The sequence below is a fragment of the Pristis pectinata genome, chromosome 12, assembly GCF_009764475.1.
Source record: "Pristis pectinata isolate sPriPec2 chromosome 12, sPriPec2.1.pri, whole genome shotgun sequence".
NCBI classification, from domain to species: Eukaryota; Metazoa; Chordata; class Chondrichthyes; order Rhinopristiformes; family Pristidae; genus Pristis; species Pristis pectinata.
This window is the reverse complement of record NC_067416.1, coordinates 17,504,515-17,527,179: the sequence shown is the minus strand read 5'-3', so window position 1 is coordinate 17,527,179 and position 22,665 is coordinate 17,504,515. Positions and strand designations below refer to the sequence as shown.

At 42.5% G+C, this 22,665-nt stretch overlaps 1 protein-coding gene across 1 annotated transcript in view; it reads right to left on the bottom strand.

The window, feature by feature from the left end:
* The window catches only part of gucy2g (guanylate cyclase 2g), a 41,673-nt gene that overhangs the window by 8,603 nt on the left and 10,405 nt on the right, over window positions 1–22,665 (bottom strand). The window contains 10 exon segments of the mRNA XM_052027729.1: window positions 1,560–1,715; window positions 1,810–1,978; window positions 6,294–6,365; window positions 6,808–6,920; window positions 7,414–7,552; window positions 7,672–7,754; window positions 16,892–16,979; window positions 18,965–19,081; window positions 19,188–19,351; window positions 22,076–22,176. Of these exon segments, the coding sequence (XP_051883689.1) occupies window positions 1,560–1,715; window positions 1,810–1,978; window positions 6,294–6,365; window positions 6,808–6,920; window positions 7,414–7,552; window positions 7,672–7,754; window positions 16,892–16,979; window positions 18,965–19,081; window positions 19,188–19,351; window positions 22,076–22,176 (1,202 nt within the window).

The following is a 22,665-nucleotide window of genomic DNA, read 5'->3' as shown; positions in this document are numbered from 1 at the left end:
GGAGAATTACCAGGATGCTGCCCGGATTGGAGAGCATGTCTTGTGAGGATAGGTTGAGTGAGCTGGGGCTTTTCTCTTTGGAGAGAAGGAGGATGAGAGGTGACTTGATAGAGGTGTACAAGATGATAAGAGGCATAGATTGAGTGGACAGTCAGAGACTTTTTCCCAGGGCGAAAATAGCTAACATGAGGGGGCATAATTTTAAGGTGATTGGAGGAAGATATAAGAGGGATGTCAGATGTAAGTTTTTTTACACACAGTGGTGGGTGCGTGGAACACACTGCCGGCAGAGGTTGTGGGGGCAGATACATTAAGGACATTTAAGAGACTCTTAGATAGACACATAAATGACAAGAAATGGGGAGCTATGTGGGAGGGAAGGGTTAGATAGATATTAGACCAGGATAAAACATCAGCACAACGTCGTGGGCCAAAGGGCCCGTACTGTGCTGTAATGCTCTATGTTCTATGTTCTAAGTGTAGGTTAGTGGTGGAAGTTGGGAGCAGTTGATGAGATTGTGGGGAAAATAAGTAAGGATGAGAGTAGGATTAGTATAAATGGGTGCTGAATGGTCTCTGTGGACAAGGTGGGTTAAAGGGCCTGTTTCCACACTGTGATTCTAAGTGAGACACTGAGCTCGGTTCAGCCTGCTCAAAAGGATCTGAAAGATCCCATTAAGTAATTTGAAGGAGAACAGAAAGTTCTAGTGGCTTTCTGGAGCATGTGTCTCAACATTAGGAGATACTTCTCTTATTTTTTGGTTGAGAAACTTGATTGCAGCAAGTTGAGAAAGCTTTCCCTTCCCCTCACCTTTCCCCTCTCTCTTTCAGTCCAGATGACGGGTCCTGACCCAAAACATCTACTGTCCATTTCTCTCCATAGATGATGTCCAACCTGTTGAGTTCTTCCAGCATTTTGTGTGTTGTTCCAGATTTCAGCATCTGCAGTCTCTTGCGTCTCTACTAAGCTTTGATCTATGTTTGACTACCCTAGGAGTGCTTTATGTTGGTTTTATGTGTGAAAAATAGAAAGTTCCTCAATGCTAATACCTCTAACTTTAACATCCCAAAATTCAGCACAATAATATGTATGTTTAAAAGACCAAAGACACCAAAGAAATCTAACAGCGAGAGTGGCAGATGTTAAGAAAGGTAAAGGAGAAAGTTGGATTAGAAAGGTAGAGATAAAAGGTGAGATATTGAGAGAAGGTGATTGAGGAAAGATTAGTGTGAGAAAGAGAAAGGGATGGAGCAGGGAGGTGCACGAACTGGATTAACTATGAGGGAGAATGGAATTAATGTAGGATTAGTGTAAATAGGTGGTCAGCACAGATTCAGTGGGCTGAAGGGCCTGTTTCCATGCTGTATCTCTCTATGACTCTGGCTTTTAGCAATGGAGGTTATTTCTAAATATATAGGACAGAGAGGCAAAAATAGATTCTGTGCAATGACATGCAGATTGATCCTGCAAGTTTCGACAGTTACATCTTAAAAGATACAGCGCACAATAAAATCCACGGTAGAAATAACAATAGATATAAGTGACTTAACTGTTTTACCTTTTGGGCCCATCTGAAAATCATGGAATGGACCTTCCTCCCCATGATAAATCAATTCTTTCATAATAATGGCAAAATTGTATACATCTCCTTTCTGGGTCCCATTGTATGGGCATTCTTCAAAGTGGAATAATTCTGGGGCAGTCCAGTATAGATCTGCCAGAAGACAAATTGGATGCATGTGAAGATGAACTGTAAATTCCTAAATGCTTACTTTTACTAAACTACTCTTTGGAATGATTAAATGTGCCTGTATAATCCATATCTTCAGCAAAGACTAATTTCCTTTTGGCTTCATATTGAAGCTCCCAGAGTCCAAATCTTGATATCTTGACTTACATTTGGCTGTCTATTAGACAGGTTTTAGGCTTTAAGTTACCATGAGACTTCAGTGGACTGTCATGTAAAAATATCATCCCCTAATGAAAATACAAAACATCATTCATTCTCCCTGCAGATTACATTTATTACAACTATTGAATTTAATAATCATCAATGGTACAGAATCTGAGAATATCTAAGATGCAATGTTTGCCTAACTAACTAATGTCTGTGTTTAATTTAGAGTCAATGAGTCACACAGCACAGAAATCAGACCTTCAGCACACCATTTCCATGCTGACCATCAAGTACCCATGTGTACTAATCGCATTTACCATGCTTGGTCCATGGCTTTCTACAGCTTGGCAATTCAACTGCTCATCTGAATACTCTTTAAATGTTGTGAGAGTACCTGCCTTCACAATCACTTCAGGCAGAGCTTTCCAGATTGTAGCCATCCCCTGGGTGAAAAAAACTTTTCCTTAAATCCCCTCTAACCGTCTTACTCCTCACCTTAAACCTACGTTGTCTGTTATGGGGAAAAGTTTCTCACTATCCTCTCTATCTTTGTAATAATTATAATTTTGTATAGCTCTTTCCAGTTTTCCCCCTTAGCCTCATCTGTTCCAAGGGAAACAAATCCAACATATCCAGTCTCTCTTTTCATAAATGAAACATTCCAATCCAGGATACATTCTGACAAATCTTGTCTGCAACCTCTCCAGTGCTATCTTGTCCTTCCTGAAGAGTAGTGACCAGAATTGCACATAATATACCAGCTGTGGTCTAAGCAAAGTTTTATAAAGTTGTCCCCTGACCTCCCTTCACTTTTATTCCGTGCCCTGGCTAATGAAGGCTAGCATCCCATATTCCTTCTTCACCATTTTATCTGCCTGTGCTGCCACCTTGATCTATGGACTTATATACCAAGGACCATCTTTCCCTCAATACTCTCCCTGACATCACTCCCAGCTTCTCACATCATTCCCACTCCCCCCCCCACCACCTACCTACCTTCCCCCCTCACCTGGATTCACCTATCACCCGTCAGCTTGTGCTCCTCCCCCTCCCCCTACACCTTCATTCTGGCCTCTGCCCTCTTTCTTTCCAGTCCTGATGAAAGGTCTTGGCCCAAAACATCAACTGTCCATTTCCCTCCATAGATGCTGCCTGACCCACTGAGTTCCTCCAACATTTTGTGTGTGTTATTCCAGACCCTTACCATTCATGGTGTACGTCCGACCTCTCATGTGGGTCTGGGGATTTATTCATGTTCATGCCCAATGAGACATATAATACATCCTCTTTTTAATGTTAACATGCTCTAGAATATTCATGTACAACTTTTTTCTCCTTGGTGAATACAGTTGAATACAGATGAGAACTATTCATTTAGACCCCACCCATATTCTCTAATGGGCCCCAATCTTTCTTTGGTTGGACCTTATTTTTAATATGCCTCAGGATTTTCCCCAATCTTGTCTACCAGCGATAATTTGTGGCTCTTCTTTGCCTCCTAATTTCTTTTATAAGTACCCCACTCCACATTCTATTCTCCTGAAGGGCCCTCACCTGTTTTCAGTGCTCTATACCTGACATATACTTTTATTTTCTATGATATTCCTTGGAGACATAAGGGACTGCAGGCACTGGAATCTTGTTTGGACCCGAAACGTTGACAATTCCTTCCCCCCCCCCCCCCCACAGACGCTGCTTGACCTGCTGAGTTCCTCCAGCAGGCTGTTTGTTGCTTTGATATTCCTTGTAATCCAAGGTTCATTGGGTTTGCCTTCCTTACCTTTCACCCTTGCAGGAACAAATTGGCCCTGAACCTTCACTATTTCACTTTTAAAAGACTCCCACATATCAGTTGTAGCTGCCCCAGTCTTTTTTTTGCCTGACCCTGTCTTCCCCCAGTACAGCACCTTAATTTCCGGACTATCCTTATGCTTTTTCATGACCACCCTGAACCTTGCACAGTATTGGTCATTATCCCCAAAACCGAGTACTGCCTCTTCTCCAGTGGGACTATCTACAAACTGGCTCACAAAGCTCTCCTGGGTGCACTTTAAAAATTCTACCACCTTGAGGCCTTTAATACTAAGGTGATCCCAATTAATATCCTAGAATTAATATTCTAGGATATTAATTCTAGAGTTGAAATCCCTGTTACTATTACCCTATTGCTCGTATGCCCTCTGTGATTTGTCTATATAACTGCTTCTCTATCTCCTGCTGACTGTTGAGAAACCTGTGGTATGTCACCAGCAAAGTAGATTGTCTATTTTTTTATTTCCAACCACTACTCATCTTCATCTAAAGAACCTTCAAGGACATCCTCCCTCATTACTGCCGTGATGGTTTCCTTATTCAATATAAACCCCATCTCTTTTACTTTTTCCCCGATCATGCCTGAAACTTCCTTACCCAGGAACCTCAGAATCAGGTTTATTATCACTGACCTATATGACGTGGTTTGTTTTGCGGCAGCAGTACAGAGCAAAGACATAAAAATTACATTAAATTACAAAATAAATAAATAGTACAAGAAAAAGGGAAAAAAAAGTTACCAGTCCAGGCCCTCTTTCAACCATGTCTCTAATTGCATTCAATTTAGTTGAGTGAGGAATGACAGTCTCCGCTTGATCCTGGGTCCAGCTGACATCCACAGACCTGCATCTCTCAGCTGGGCTGCTGCTCATTAGTCTACCCTGAGAGCTTGAGTCCAAATGTGCCCACAGTTGATTCAGTGGGCCAAACCAAGGTTATCATGGTCTAAAATAACTATGGGGGCTCTGGATGTCTGCTTTTCATTTTATGAATGTATGGGAATGCAAGCATCATGATAAATCCACTCTGGTGTTGCCCTTTGATGAGTAAGAATGGCATAGAGATTGAATTACTAATACAGCAAAGCACCACTATTTTGGCTTCTGGAGGAGACAGGTGCGAAGGAGGTGTAGGGTGTCACCTTTCCCATATTTGATAGGATGCCTCATATTTGAAAAGAATATTGACTGCCCGGAATGATATTCTAATGGGACAACATATTTCAAATATCATTTTCCTGAAGTCCAAGGATTGAATAATTCCTGGACATTTTTTGTCCGAGAATTACTTAACGGACACAATTGTCCAGGTTTTCTCAGTGCTGATCCCAGTGATCTCAGAGATAAAATGGGTGGCACAGTGGCACAGCTAGTGGAGCCACTGCCTCACAGAGCCAGTGACCCTGGTTCAATCCTCACCTCGGGTGCTGTCTGCATGGAGTTCGCATATTGTCCCTGCTTTCATTGCAGAAGTGTGGGTTTCCTCTGGGTGCTCCGGTTTCCTCCCACATCTCAAAGAAGTGTGGGCTGGTAGGTTAATTTGCCAATATAAGTTGCCCCTGATGTGTAGGTGAGTGGTAGGATCTGGGAGGTATACAATAGGTTAGTGTATGATCAGTGTGAATGGGTGATTCATGGTCAGAGTGGACTCGGTGGGCCGAAGGGCCTGTTTTAGTCCTGTATCTCTCTATGACTCCATGACTATGACTCTGAATCAAAACTCACTTTCCCAACAGATAGTCCAAGAGTCAGTGGAGAGACAAAGCTAGACCTGCCCACAACTGGCCTGTCTGTTTGCCAATATTATACTTCAAATTTAAAGAATTGCAAAAAACCCACCAATAGCAATTCTTTAAATTTGAAGTATAATATTGGCAAACAGACCTACAACCCATCAGGTAAGATTAAGAGCATGATCCATGTTTATAAGTACATAAACTAATTTTCCTTTCGAAGAGAAATAATCAAAATTATAATGGATGCTTTAATGAATGCCTTTTCATCAAGGTAAGTGAATAAAGAGGTTAACAGATTAAACTGGAATGTTGTGTTTTCAGCTTGTGTTGGTTTTAATGAGAAATAGCAGATTCCCCTCCACATCACTCACCATCCTGATTTGGAAATATATCGCTGTTCCTTCATCGCTGCTGGGTCTAAATCCTGGATTGTTTCTCACAAAATTGAAAGAAACAGCCTGAAGAAATATTTAATTTGTGATCTCACTAAATGGGAGATATGATAGTTCCCTGTCATCTATGTAGGTGAAGCCCATTACTTCCAATCTATTTTATAAATCTACCCCATGATTAAGCAGTTTTAAATCTGATCCCAACTTTGATTCCTGGTCCATTCTTGGTTAACTGAACTCAGTTGGGAGGTGTGGGGAGTGGGTGGGATCTCAGTAGGGAAAGGCTGCTGGACGAGTGTTGGGTGGGGAGAGTGGGAGGGCAGAAGGAAAGGGCTGAAACTAAATCACAACCAGCCTTAGTACTTTGGACGATGGGTGATAACAGAAGCCGGGCGCATAAACTTGATATCACAGTCAATCTTTACTAATGTCCAAATATTACTTACATGTACTCACGTTAATAATATCATAAGCAAGTGAGAGCTTGAAAATCCAGTCAAGTTCAAAATCTATGTTTTTCAGGATATCCTAGTGAGAGAAAATTGAATACATTGAATAAAATAGGATGTTTAGAAAGTTGCACGGACTTTTACTTCCACTTCAGTGATTGGAAAATGGACACGAAGGTCAAAAGCTTGCACCTGTGTAGGGACAAGCATCCTTGACAAATCTCTGACCTCTAGAAGCTGTAATTAGCAACTCTGTTGGGCTTTATTCATTCGGTGTTTAAAACTGCAACAAACTACACTTTGACATCTTATGCTTCAACATTAAAAAGAAGCATTTTAGCAAACAGAGTAAGTTGAGGGTTCAGAGAAAGGACTGAGAGAAGATTTGCTTTGGTCGTCAAGATAAAGTGAAGGAAATAGTCGAGGCAGTGACCCTCCACCAGCAGGAGAAAGCATGTTACACACTTGAGAACACTCAGTGATCCCCCAAAAGCTCCTCCACTCTTATTTAAATGGCTTACCATTAAACTTCCTCTTTTGCAGTATTGTGTAATGATAAACACCCTTGTTGCATCAATACACACACCAAAGAACATCACTAGATTTTCATGCCTTAGTTCTCGCAACTGGGAAAAAAAACATTAATAATTCATTGAGACATCTGACAGAAATTGAATGCATATATCTTTCCATCAGATTAATATACCTGAACCAATAAAATGTACCAGATATATTTGCCATCCAATTTCCACAGTGTAAGTATATCACAATCATGAATATCTCTTTGTTCTCAATTGTTCTTTTTATGACAGAATTAATATAAATGTCCTGTGGAAATATTTAATCCATGATTTAACTAAATGGAATGTTAATGGTTCCCTGTGTTTGTGAAGTCCATCACTTCAAAGCTATCTGTTAATCCTGTCCCTGGTACAAAGCAGTTGATCTCATTGGTGCCTGGTTAGCTTAAAGATGATGGGATGGGGTGGCAGGGAGGGACATTGGTGAGGATAATGGAGGAGAAGGGGCAGTATGGAGGGAAATGGCTAAAGTGAAGCCACAACAGACAACAGATGAGAATAACTAGAGTAAACAAAACTACTGTCCCCAACTGTAGGACTTCCTACTTATTAATGCATCCCATTTTATGTCAGGAGTGAACTGACTCAGTTGCACTGCTGCTACTGAAAGCCAGCCTGCCCAGGCTCTTTCTTGAAGACCATCACTCAGGCTGAAGTGGCAGGCAGCTAGGGAACCAGATACAAACTACGGAAAAGGAGGAAAAAGGTGGACAAAGAAAATTCTAAAAAAAATAAAGTCTTTTTGAAGCGAGTTTTCAGTTGTGTTTAATTGTGCTATTGTAACTGTGAACATATTAATCATACCATTTGCATTTCGTGCAGTATTGAGCGCTTGCTCATATCCGGAGCTGTTTTTCTTTCAAAGCTCAGAACTGTCACATTATTTCCTGTGAAAACAGAAAAGAATGAGTGCAATAATAACTTGGACACTACAGTCAACATTTGTTTTGCTTTCAAGATTTTTGTCAATGGACTTGCTATTTCACCTGGGGGTGGAACAGAAGCTGTCTCATAAGAATCGCACTGTAATTCCAAGAATCCATATTTAGCACAGACCATGCAAGCCAGACAATGCTAGATGTAGACTTTGTCTGGGATCTCATGGATATCCACTGTGTTGCCTTTAGAGGAAACCAGAGGGACTCCTCTGCACTTATCGTGTGTGTTGTCAGTTGCTATGAAGGCTTAACTGCACAGAATCCATTCTGAGGGACGAAGTACAATTCTTACCAGTGTTGTACACATTGGAGTACCATCAACAGTGGGTGCCCAGGTTACAGGAGGAAGTTTCAGTAGTTCTGAATTTTGGTAACCAGAGTTGTGGGCAGCAAATATCTTCCTCTTCTTCTTAGACAGACACTGGGGATCAAGGGTGACTTGCTTCCACTCTGATTTTGTGGGTTCTAAGGTGGCTGATAAGGCCAATTTGGGACCATAAAGTCTTCCAAAGAGTGGGCAGGTTGGTAGTTTGTGAGTTGGTATGGTCCTTTTGGCATTTACTCAAGGCTTCTCTGTGCTCCCAATGATTGGGCTCAAGGTCCTCAATAACATCCCAAATACTCCTTCTTTACTTTGTATGTCGTGGATCAGGAATTCCCAGGAGTCAGTGAGGATGCTGCAATTCTTCAAGAAGGCTTTGAACACATCCCATCTATCTTCCTGATAATTCCTTCCCATGGTAGAACTGGGAATAAGATGAGTGTTTCAAGAGTCTGGTGTTGGGCATGAAAACAACATGGCCTGCCCAAATTAGCTAACTGAGTGTAACTCGGGCCTCGATACTGGGGACAATGGCCTGTGAAAGGATGCTGACAATGGTTTGCTTATCCTTCCAGTGAATGTGGAGACAGCAGTGGTAATGTATTTCCATTTTCTTGAGATGCCTGCTGTAACTGGTCCAAATATAGGCGTATAGGGAGTATAGAAGCATATAGGAGTATAGGAATGCAGCTGATTATTGCCAGGTCTGAGATCTTAATCTTCAAATATCCTTTACCTTATTTGACAAAAGATTGTGCTGGCAGATTGAAGGCAGTGGTGAATTTCATCAGCAGTGGCTCCTGAGATATGGGAAGTGGTCCATGTTTTCTAGAATCTCACCATAAATCTTTATTGTCAGACAGCAACATGGTGCAGCGGGAGCAGGTTGGTAGATGACTTCTGTCTTGCACACGGTCAGTGTAAGACCCATCCATGTGCTCTGCAAATACACACTACTGTACACTTTAGCGAAAGGCTGATTCCCCCAGCAAGCCGCATGCTGATGCACTCATTCAGGGCAGGTGCATGATCACTTCCTCCTCTCCCAAAGTTGTTGTTAATTCTAGAATACTTTTCCACAGATAATTGATTCTCTGTGAGGTCAGTCACCATTATGACTGGAATCAGACATTGAGGGTAACGAGAATGGGTACCTCTGCAGAGATCCACACGACTTACATGAGGTCAAAGGTGTTATTATTTGGAAGTGTGTTTGAATAATAAATAGTTTCAATAACTCTTAGTCTGTGCACTTGAATCCAATTGAATTTTATCACTAAATGCATCAAAACATTCCATTAGAATTGCAGAAGAAGGTGGCACTGTCTCATCATATTATCTACAACTGAGTCAATATCATCTAATGGACCAGGTTGCGCTGATGGCTAGCCAATGGCTCTGTACAGAGGGAAAGGCTGGCATCTGTGCATGTGTCAGAATGTTCCTGATTTCTGCAGAAACACATTGGAAATTGGATGTCAGGACGTCTGACCTCCTGCTGTGCACCTGAACTCAGCACCGTGTCCAAGGGTGGCTCCTAATCTTTCTGATCTGAGGAGCGGACACATTTTGTATCTGTCCCTACAGCTTTACCCCAGCCATAACTGGCATGCAGGCACCATCCCCTTTAACAATGTAAGTGAAGCCAAGTGGTTTGTTCTTGTTTCACATTATTTTACTAACTGTTCATATTTTTAACTGTTTCATGTAAGTGTCATTAATGACCTTTAATGTAATTTTGAACTTTTTACATTATTTAAATGTGTTTCAACTGTTTCTAGGAGACACAAGGGTCTGAAGATGCTGGACTCAGTGGGTCGAGCAGCATCTGTGGGGAGAAACGAATTGTTGATGTTTCTGGTCGAAACCCTGCATCGGGACTCTTTTGACTCGCTGAGTTCCTCCAGCAGACTGTTTGTTGTTTCAACTGTTTCTAAATACCTTTAAAAATGGGTGACATTTAGGAACACTGGCGGAAGGCCATCTAATGACATGAGCTGCCCAGAGGCCATCAGTGTGGTGTTGGGAGGGGGCCTCGGTTTGCACTGTCTGAGGCCTACTCACTGCTTGTGGACTGCACCACCTCCAGGATATCGGGAGCTGCAAAAGGGAAATGCAGTAGAAGACAGCAGAGCGTGGGCTGGGTCACGTACACTCAATGTGACCATCCATCGATTCAGGTTAAGCTGCAGGTTTGGAGCTACTTGTTATTCCCAACCTTCACCACGGGGTGGCACAGTGGCACAGCTGGTAATGACCCACCACACGTAGCTGGGGAGGCTTCTGATAAAGTCTGACCGGGACGTGGTTGCCGCAGGCACTTGATGCACAAAGGGCGTACACTTTGTTTTACAGGATGCGACTGCAACAATCCTGAACTATCCACCAGTTAAAAATGTTCTGCCCCCTATACAGAGGAGATAATGACATTACTGTGAAAAACCATTGAGGGCTTTAGACTGGTTAATGTTACGTTTAGTCCCTGGTGAAACCGGTAGGTATTCTCTGGGAAACACTGGAGGATTCAAGAGTTTAAAACAAGGTGTGGCAGCTTATTCAACCTAACTGCTCGACATGGTCAGTACCACCCATTTGACAATTTGTCATCGATGACAATAGAGTCATAGAATTGTACAGCATGGAAACAGGCCATTCGGCCCAACTCGCCCACACCAGCCAGTGAGTACCCTTCTCCCAACACGGTCCATCACCTTTTGTGCCTATACAAATCAAGCGCTCATCTAGACACTTCTTAAATGCTCTCAGTGACTCAGCTTCAACCACTCTCTCAGGTAGTGCATTCCAGGTACGTACCACTCTCTGGGTGAAGAAGGTCCCCCTCAGATTCCCGCTAACTCTTACCCCCCCCTTACCCAAAATCTATGTCCACTAGTTTTATCTATGTCAGATTGGAGCAAAGTTTCCTGCAGTCTACCCTATCTCTCCCCCCCCCCCATCATTTTACACACCCCGATCACGTGCCGTCCACTCCAGGGAGAACAGACCCAGCTTCTCCAGTCTCACCTCATAACTGAATGGTTCTATCCCCGGCAACACCCTGGTGAATCTGCTCTGCACCCTCTCCAGTGTTATCACATCCTTCCCATAGCATGGTGACCAGAATTACTCGCAATACTCCAGCTGAGGTTTGACTAAGATTTTATAAAGTTGGAGCATAACCTCCTTACTTCTGTATTTGATGGCTGACTAATGAACGGCAGTATACTATGTACCTTCCTACCCACATTATCTACCTATGTTGCCACCTTCAAGGATCTATGGACAGTAACCAATGATTCTGCATAAACTACTCTGCTTCCCCCTCCATTGTTTTACTGAGAAAGAAAAGGGAAAGAGACATATTCAGCCATGTATATACTTACAAGTGCAACATTTGTCTCCAAACGCTTTGGGACTTTCTGAGTGGTGTTGGTGTGACATAGTTGTTCTCAGTTCTCCTCCAGCTGTTTACAGATGGTGATCCACTGCAGATAGATTCATAGAACCATTCAACTTTCTGACAGGACTCAAAAATTTGGTTCCAGTGTTTTGCAGGTTTAGAACCAGGAGTCACAGTAGAGAATTCCACTGGTTCACTGCCCTCCGAGTGAAGAAATTCTCCTCATCTCAGTCTCAAATGTCTTACCCCATATGCTTGGACTGTGACTCCTGGTTCTAAACCCCCAAAACACTGGAACCAAATTTTTGAGTCCTGTCAGAATTTTGACTGCTTCTATGAAGTTGCCTTTCATTTGTCTGAATTCTAGTGTGTACAGGCCGAATCAACCCAAGCAATGGTTTGACCTAGAGTATTTACTTTGACTCCACTTCTTGTCCTCCACTTTGGCCCCATGAGGTTTGGCTGCACCAGATTCTGCCTTGTTCTGAGCCTATGGTTCTTCAGCTTTTCAGCCAGGGTGTTATGTAATGTCATCCTACAAGAAAGCAGCTTATCTGTGCCCTCCATTAACTGATATTTTAGTTCTTCCTTTATATGGTGGACAGAATGTTCTTCCTGTTGCTTTGAGGCAGTGAGTTGGGCATGGATGTGAAGGTGTACTTTGTGTTGTTCTTCCACATATCTTTTTTCAAACTGGACAGGATGGGATTGTGGCCCACTGTGACACAAGTTCTTTAGGTACATCATGTTAAAAATGATCCCCAATTCATCAGTACTCCTTTGGGTGGGGTGAAAGATCCAATGTGTCACTACCTGCGGTGACTATGATTAGGAGATAGTCTGCTCTCCTCTCCCAATAGGTGGTGTGTGGACCATTTGAAACAGGATGGCAGGCCATTCTCACATCAGGACCAGTGTTCTCCAATCCTGTGTCCTGCCATTGTTGACTTCTTCTTCCACATCTTGGTCTGAATGAGGCCAATAACTTAAACCACGGCCCACCACCTACACATGTCCAGATGATAAGAGGTGCAGTTCCTTTAAAAGTCACCCATGAAGTATTTTCCCCACATGATATCTCAGATTGTAGACGATTCTTGATGCTTCTGGTGTAAGCTCAAATCTTATTACTTAGATCTCCATTGACCTCATTCCTATCAGGATACATTCACCATGGTGCCTGCCCAAATAGTCCTTGCCATTTCCACAGCAGTGATGAGCAAGTTGTTGTTGGTTGCCTGTAATGTTAAAAGTATATTTTGCAAATTCCCTTTTGATTCTTCAAATGGAAGCCTTGATAGGTCATCTGCTGTGGCATTTTGCTTTCATATTTATTACTTATGCTATAATTGTACAGAGAAAGCAAAATGGCCCACCTCTGCTGTGGTACCGGCTGAATTAGGTTCCAAGATGATCAGCAAAGGTTAGTGATCGATCACAGCATTAGGAGTTATTAGAGTAAAAACTTATGCAACTAAGTTAACCAAAGATAATTGTTCACATTGCCTTCTCAGTTTGCAAGTAAGAAGCGTACACATTTGGTCATTTATGACCGATGTCCATAACATCCAATGCAATTAGTTGCTCATTGTTTACGTCCAAAACATGGGCAATAACTGCCTCAACACCATAGTTAGATGCAAGTTTCAGCCTCTTTTTACTATCATAGTGAAATAGGAATGATTCCCTATTGAACCTCCTTTGTTGATCCTATATCACAGTCCATTCGTTTTCAGTAGATGAAGGAGAGATGTTAAAGGTCTGGTAAGAAACTTACATGATACTTTAGCAAGTCCAGGAAAGACCAGCGTTCCATCATACTATCTGGCCTTAGTGTTTTCAGTATTGTTGCCACCTTCTCTTCAACAGACCGGAGTCTGCAACCATGCATCTTTAAGCCTAAGTACATGAACTCCTTCTGGTAAAAGTACACTTACTTTGTTTCAATTTCACATTGTGCCTATGGAGTCTTTGTTAAATCTTCTTGAACACCTATAAGTTTTCTGTCACCATTGCTTTGGTGATCAATATGTCATTTTGATTGCAGACATAAGGATGAATGCCATACCTGGTCCACAGTAACTCTTGTTTCCTCACACGTGGGGTTGGAAGTTAATTGCCCCTAGTGTGTAAGTGAGTGGTAGAACCTGTGGGGATTTGAGTGAGGTGGGAAGGATAAAATGAAATCAGATGGTCAGCACAGACTTGGTGGCCCTTACAACTCTATGTCTCTAACATGACTCTGCAATGTATCAACAAGCTCACCACAGGCCATCCTTTGTCCCACAAGGTGCTGGCAGGTTAACAAGTCTCCAGTCCTTTATCCACCTAGAGAATGGCTTTTTCGCATCGACAAATAACCTCATCTTGTGTATTGTCACTTTCCCTCACTGCTTCAATAACTTTGTGTGTTAAATCCCTCCGGTGCTTTATCATGTTTGTCTAATTGGCCAAGTTATTGGTTCTGATTCAGGGTTTTGACCTGAAACATCAACAATTTTGTTCCTCCCACAGATGCCGCCCGACCCACTGAGTTCCTCCGGCAGATTGTTTGTTGCTCCAGATTCCAGCATCTGCAGTCCCTTGTATTGGCCAGGTTATCTGGCCTGGCCTATTTAGTCTGGCCTGCTATGCTCCTCCCCTGGCTTCCAAACTGTTGTTCAGAACTTGCCACAGTTTTCCTTATGAGGATTTCAGCTCACCCAACCAATATGATGACACCATTTCCAAAGACGTAATTTTATCTCATGCAGTCTGTGCTTTGAGGACGCCATGTTCATCACCAATGTCATGTGAAACTAGATTCAGGTGTGCAAGGAGCTTATAACAAGATATGACAGTTCATTCAATGTCTCATCCATCCATTAGCTCCAGTCAGTTCTTTCCATGTGACAGGGTGTTGCCAATGACATCGGCAACAATGACTGTACTGATGCAGGATTTATAATCGTGTTACGGACTCAGTGAAAGTCCCTTTAAGATAGAGTGTGTGTGTGTATGTGTGTGTGGGGCGTGCTTACGTCAATAGAAGATAAAGGACGTAATGACGTTGTTGAAGAAGTCAGAAGAAGGAGAGGAAGAGAGAGAGAAGGGAGAGAGACACCAGCCTGCTAGTTTTCTCTATCGATGGATGAGAAACAATAACTGTGTCTGCCACTGAAATCCATGTATGGAAGTTGGAAGTAATCCGGTGGAGTTCACTTTGTTGCAGACCTGTAGAAGGAAACAGGTATTTGTGTGTGGACGACCACGATTCGGATGCTTTTCGGGGTGAGGAAGTCACTACCGAGTAAACAACGGAGTGTCGTTTGGGTTCCATCGTGGAACATTTGGATTTCGTATTTACTCTCTCTATGTTTCTCTACGTCTACGTCTTATCTTCAGACAACGGTGGTTGTTGAAGAAGCCCTTGCTCATGTTTCACCTTATGGCTTGCTGAACTGAACTTTAAGAACCATTCCGGAACTTGGAGTTTGGGACTTTGTCACACACACACGCGAAGAGTTTAGTTTTGGGGTTAACGTTCGAGGTTTAACATTTTTGAATTCTAACATACTAACATTTTTACTTTTATTTTACGTATTATCATAAGTAGTGATTAATAAAATAGTTATTAACACTGAATCATGCTCAGTGTGTTTCTTTTGTTGCTGGTTCATGACAATCGTTCTTACAAATCATCCATATAAAAGAATCTCATCTGAAGAAATCAGTCAGAATGGAAATTTGCATATGGATTTCATATCAATGGCATGGCAGATATTTACAGTAAATGAAATAATTTCCATTTTCCTGTTTGGGTAATATATGCCAGTAGCTCTTGTACCAACATCACATGTTACCTGTGAGCATTTCTCATTTCAACCACCTCAATGGTTTAATCTATTGCTACCTGTTCTCTTATTCTCATGCACCTAGTTTTAACAGAGAAAAGTGTTGGATAACAATGTAGCCTTGTCTTTAGTCGTGTTGTATACTGTTGGCTAGTGTCATGGCTTACACACCATCATGGAGCAAGCATGAAAGTGAGACGAATTTCTGCGGGCAGCCAATGTTGAAGAGGGTGCTCCACAATCCTTCCCATGATGGAGTCAAAGGTTTTAATGACATCAAAAAGGTCACATACAGTGCTGCTCCCTACTCGTGGAGTTGTCACACAGTGAAGATCATGTCCACCGTGACTCCAGATGGAAGGAATCCACATTGTGATTTGGGGAGCAGATCTTTGACCACTGGGAGAAAGAGGTTGAGAAGGACCCTGAAGGTAACTTTCCCTGTGGCAGTCAGCAGGGAGACTCCACTGTAGTGACCAAGGTCGGATGTGTCTTTGTTCTTGAAGATGGTCATGATTCCGGCATCTCGGAGGTTCCCAGATGTGGACGATCATTCTGTGGACTTGACAGTGCAGAGTCTTCATCCCAGCTTCAATAGAGATGCCATCAACTTCAGAGGCCTTGTTGTTGCTTAGCCTAACGCTCTTTTCCTAGTTCAGTCGTGGGAAGAGATTACAAGTTGGACAGAGGAAAACATTCAAGGACATGCTGAAAGCCTCCTTGGAAAAGATGCCCAGTGACTCTTGGGAATCTCTCGCTCATGACCACTCGAAGTGGAGAAGGGTGGTACTGAGAACCTTGATTCATGCATTGGGAGAACAAAGCTCTGACTGGGTAAGCAGCAGATGGAGTGCACCACCTCACAAACTACCCACACACCCACACTGGCAGCCACCTCCTGCCCCATCTGTAGGGGAGTTTGCAGTTCCCACAATGGCCTCATCAACCACCTCAGAACCCACAAAAAGGGAATGGAAGCAAGTCATCCACGGTACTTTCTAAGAAAGTTTAACTGTTCTTGTACAATCCTTTTTCACAAAGACCAACCTGTTCATCTCCTTCCTCTGTTCAACGGGCAGTTTTTTGAGAAAAAACGACTGTTCGATAAATTCTGGTAATAATCCACGAGTCATCCAGTTCATCTATTATGAAAGCTGATGCACAGGCTGTTTCTCAAATAACACAAATCTATCCACTACCCTTTCCAATACACAGTTCCAAAGTGAAAGTAAGTCAGTACAGTGTACTGGTAGGAAATTAATTCAGTATAAAGAGATGAAATAGGTTACATTTATGCTATGGCCACATTAGTAAGAAACTTAAGTTATTTTCACCTCTGACCTGTCACAAGTATGTTTCACAAACTATTTCACTTTATTCATTCAATACTGTCAGTGATTTTCACACAGTTGTTTTACACCTCTGCTGTACACATCAAGCAGTCTAACAGCTGCTTAGAAAGATTTAAAATTGGAGAATATGAATGAATGTAATTGTTAGATCAACCTACTCTGACACAATTCTAACCTACCTCTTGTGTAAAAACCTTTTGTTTTCCCGTACATGCTATTTTCCGCACAAGAATAGAATCTCTCTGGATTTAATTCACCCTTTACAATCTGGCAAAGCCAGCAGTTGTTATGAAACAGTCAAGTCATTAATGGACTACTGCAGAATCAGTTTATGCCAAAGTCCTTTTGTGATTTGATGTTTGTGTTCAAGAGCAGAATGTGAAATCATTTCAAACAAATTTAACCTTTTAATGTTGGGTCAGATCACACTGATGGTGAGCTGGCATTTCAGTGCAGAAGTACAGAATGCAGTGGAGGTCAAATGCCAGTGCATCTGGCCTCTAACTCCAGTCCTGTACAAAACTGAACCGAGGGGAAGTCCTCCAAAGTACTGAGCTAGGTGACCAGATAACCTTCATATTTGGCCTCTCAGCCTTGGCTGGAGAACCCAGCATGGTCCCCTTCATCTGACTGGGGCCAGAGACCTGGATGGAAAAGGAAGAGGTAAATATTTTGTGATTTGTTGGATATGAAGCAAGTAATATTATTTTCATTATTAATTATATTTTTAAGTAATTTGGGGCTTTTAAAATTATTTTTAACATTTTAAATACTTTGAAGTATTTCAACTGTTTCTAAAGGTCTTCAGGCATCTTTGCGAGTGGGCTGTCAAAAGACCATTGGGGATAGGTCCTCAGGTTACCTTCCTGAGGTCTAGTTGGCACTTGTGAATGGCTCCACTTTGTGGGAGAGTTACAGTGGCAAGATCTCAAGGCTGCCCAAAGCCACACAACCACAAAAGATAAGTGGCACGGCAGGAATGCTGTGGGAGGTGAGGACAGGAGTGGGCTGCACTGGCCACATTATAACTTCAGCTGATTGTTATACATCCTCTGGTATATCACGCACAAAGGATACATTGCTCTAACATATGTTAATGCTACAAATGGAATTTATATGCACAGAATTAAGTTGTTTGAAATACATAATTTCATTAACATAGGAAGAATGAAAGCAAATATCTTGCATTTATATTCTGAGGTCCTCAAGAGCAGTTAACAGTCAGTGAAATTTATCTGAGGTTAATCACTGTTGTTCAGTGGACAATGGATCACGATTGTTTACTGGACAATGGTGGCTGACAACTTGTGCACAGTAAGATCCCCAAAGTAAAACAAATTTAAGACTATAAGGTATAGGAGCAGAGTTAGGCCATTCAGCCCATCGAGTCTGCTCTGCCTTTCAATCTTGGCTGATTTTTTTCTCAACCCCATTCTTCCGCCTTCTCCCTGTAACCCTTAACTCCCTTACCAATCAAGAACCTATCGATCTCTGCCTTAAATACACCCAATGACTTGGCCTCCACAGCTCTCTGTGGCAACAAATTCCACAGATTTACCACTCTCATCTCAGTTCTAAAGTGACGTGCCTTTATTCTGAGGCTGTGCCCTCGGATCCTAGACTCTCCTACTAATGGAAGCATCCTCTTCACGTCCACTCTATCCAGGCCTTTCAGTATACTGTAGACTCCCCAACTCCGCCCCCCACCCCCCAAATCAAACTTCTGAATCCAGATCAAGATTTGGTCTTGAAATCGTATGGTGCATGGAAAGGTCCTTTCATTTAGGGATGCACAATCTGCATGTGAAACTTTTTATCATATTTGGTTTTTCTTCAACCTACAAGTTTTAAAAACCCAAGCCTGGCCTTGACTAATGAAAATTCTTGATTTGTGTTCCTCCTGCTACTATTTCAAGCCTGTGCCGTGGGCCTTTCATCAATGAGAGAAGAGTGGAGACTCCGGTGTTGTGTGTGAGGTTGTAGAACACCTGCAGGGGTGTAAGCTGGAATATGTCAGCTTTTGAACATTGCAATAAAAACTTTTGATGTCAAATCTCTCAGTGTATGTGAAATCTCATACTGTGAAGCTAAAATTCCACTGGGATGAATTGGCAGACATTTCAAGGTTGTGTTTTAAATATATTTCAAATACCATTTCAGTCAAGTTTTGTTAACACTTTCTGCAAATGATCTGACCTTGAACAAGAAGTACTTTTTTTTAAACAATGTACGAATTCATGAAGTAAACTCACCTGGTAAAGGGCAATTGTGGTATAAACAGTTCTGTTTTCCATTTTATCTTTAACACCATCATTCTGGTGACTTGAAACATTACCTTTGGATCCGTTGCTTCCATCTTCAGCATGTTTCTGTGCATCAGTTTGAAAATAAAAATTTGTTTAAAATGGTGCTTGTTTAATGCTACTTTTCATCTAAAATAACAGCAAAGTGATGCAATTTACACCAAACCTGTACCTTATTATCCTTCAGGAAAACAATATCTTCATAATTTATTTTCCACCACATATCCTGAAGTCGATTCAGGGATTTGTGCTTGTTTGTCATTAGGAAACCAATGACAAGGGCTGCAGTTAACGCCATGACCACAATCACGATGATTAAAATCAACACATAGTTATCTAGTAAAACAGAAGAACAAGTGAGTATAAAGCCAGACCGAGCGTACAGTAGTCACTGAGGGTGGCCAGTGTTGTAATGAATTTAAAACCTATTGAGGGCAGTATTATGACAAGAATGATTTTACCTCCCAGATGGGAATTTGTTTAAGGAGGAGTTCCCACCACAGGAGGAGATGAGGCATTGCAATGGGAGGTACACTTCTTTAATGACCTGGCCTCAATAATGCCCTCCCCAAAATAGCTATCCAGAAGCTATTTGTTGGCTTTTGGATCACAAGCATTAGGCCACCTGCTGGCAGTCAGATGTTTGTTTGGGCAGTGAGGCAGATCTGTTGTGTAGTGTGGAGCACGGCTGGACTTCATTGAGGATAAGCTTCATCCCTGCTCAACAGGGCTTACTGCTGGATGTCTGCTGGTGTGTCCTTAATGGAATGGCCATGGCTATTCCAATAAGGACAAGCCAGCAGACATTATGACTAGCATAATGCTTTAAAACTACACTAGTGGCCAAGCTAAGTGTTAATTCCCTGATTTCAAATGAAGCAGGAGGCAAGTCAGCCTCTCAGGAGCTCTCTGGGGCTGCTTGACAGAAAGGAATGCAGAGCGCTTCTGGTTTTGTTCAGTATCAGGCAGGCAGAGGGAGCTCAACCTTCGCTTAACGTCCTATCAAGAGAGGCAAACAGGTTGGGTCTCTATTCTTCGGCTTTTAGAAGAATGAGAAGATTTGCCTCAATTCAACCCCTGACTCAGGTTCTAATTCCCCAATTACCCTGATTCAGGCATTGATTACCCCTTGATTTTACCTCTTGTGCTCATTTGCCCCCAACTAGTACTTATTTCCCAATCGATCTCTGACAGACCTCACTATCCCAATCATTCCCAACCCTAGACCTGACCAACACTTGACTATTGCCCTGATTGACTCCCACCTCTGGTTCCAACACCCTGATTCAACCCCAGACTGAGGCCCTGACTCAGATCCCAACCCTTGACCACCTGTCCCCTCCATTCTGCAGTGCCCCAGACCTGGCTCTGGTTCTGGGCTACCTGATCCTCTCCTGCATGCTCTGCTTGCCAAGGGAAGTGCCTGAGGGCTTCAGGAACAACTGGGCTTTGCTGCAGCAGGCCTACACTAAAGCAATTGCCAGCACTCTGTGCTCAACCGAGCCCCTCTCCTCCAGCACCAGTTCCATTTCCCGGCCCACATCACTTTGCCTAACAGAAATCTCATAAACATTCCAGCTTGTTGAGAGAGAGAGAGAGTTCCACGTCTTCCCTGTGCTTTATGCAGGGCAGTGCTCCCTGATATCACATTACATGACCCAACACTAATTTTAAAACTAATCCCCCTTCCTCTGGGTTCCCCAACCAGAGGAAATGGGTCATTCCTCTCCACACTACCAAATCCTTTAATCATCTTACGCAAATCACGCAGATCACCTCTTAATCTTCCATCCTCATTGCAACACAAGCCTTTCCTGTGTGATTCTTTCTCCCCAACCCCATCATTTAACCCTTTAAGCGTCGGTATCATTTGGTGGTTATATTTAACATCACACAAAAGGGACCTGTATATAGAAGTGGAATTCATCCTCCTGATTAGAGTAGAACAAGAGTCAGCATGGTGACGCAACAGTTAGCTGCCGCCTCACAGGTTCGATCCTCACTCCGGGTACAGTGTCTGTGGGATTTGAATGTTTTCCCTGTGACTGCATGGTTTTTCTGAGTGCTCCGGTTTCCTCCCACATTACAAGGGTATGCTGGTAGACTGATTGGCTACTGTAAAACAGTCCAGGGAAGTGGAAAAAGAATCAAATGGGAGCTGATGGATATATGAGAGAGAATAATTGTAGGCTACAGGGAAAGAACGGGAACGGGACTGCCAGGATTTTTCTGTTGGGAGCTGGCATGAACACAATGGACTGAATTGCCTCCTTCTGTGTTTTAATAAAGCACACCAATGACTCCATTTCCTCAGAAGACTAAGGATATTCAGCACATCCCTGATGACTCTCACCAATTTTTACAGATGCATCATAGCAAGCATCCTATCTGGATACATCACAGCTTGGTTTGGCAACTGCTTTGCCTAAAACCGCAAGAAATTACAGAGAGTTGTGGACACAGCCCAGTACATCACACAAACCAGCTTCCCATCCTTGGACTCTCTCTACACTTCCCGCTGCTTCGGGAAAGCAGCCAACATAATAAAAGACCCATCCCACCCCAGTGATTCTCTCTTCTCCCCCCTTCCATCGGGCAGAAGATACAAAAGCTTGAGAGAATGTACTACCAGGCTCAGGACAGCTTCCATCCTGCTGTTATCAGACTCTTGAATGGATCTCTCATACACTAAGAGGTGAACTCCTGATCTCCCAATCTACCTTGTCGTGCCCCTTGCACTTTACTTGTCTACCTGCATTGCACTTTCTCTTTAACTGCAATGCTGGATGACACACAAACAAAAACTTTTCACTGTATCAATACATATGACAATAATACACCAATACCAATAAAGCAATAGTAAGTAATTTAACAATGTCAGTGAATACATTAATGTTGACTATCTTCGTCAACAGCAGAAATTTCAGTCTCCTTGTTGCTGTAAAGATAATGAATAATTATCTAAGAAGATACTATACAGGATTTATGAAAGGTGACAGATAAAGATGACTGCTGCATCCAGTCTGTCGTTACAGGAGCTTGATTTGGGTAAATGCTTACTGAGCCCTTCGTGACAATCCTCATTGTAAAACCCACACTCGGGGAGGTCTTTAATAGGAATTCCATCAGGCCGTGCAATGTTAGCAAAATCATCAGTTGAGCTGAAAAATGAGGGAGTGTTGTAACTTTACAACTCAGTCTGGAGATACTGTATATGTTGTTTCATGATAAGAAAATCAAGACAGATGTATATGTATATTATGCAATATTCCAGTTTTTCATAGAGTCATAGCTCTTTGGCCCATTGAGTCCACACCAACCATCAAGCAGCGAGATACAGTAATCCCACTCCATTCTCCCCGCATTCCCATCAAAATCTCCCAAATGTTACAGCTCACCTATTCACTAGAGGCAATTTAGTGTGGCCAATTAACCTAGCAATCTGCATGTCTTAGGGATGTAGGAGGAAACTAGAGCACCCAGATGAAACCCACACAGTCAGAGAAAGAACGTGCAAAGTCCACACAGACACCATTGGAGGTCAGGATTAAACCCGGGTCGCTGGAGCTCTGAGGCAGCAACTGTAATAACTGCGTCAGTTTGCCATCCTTTTGTGATGTCGAGAACCTCTGCACATCATGTGTAAAACA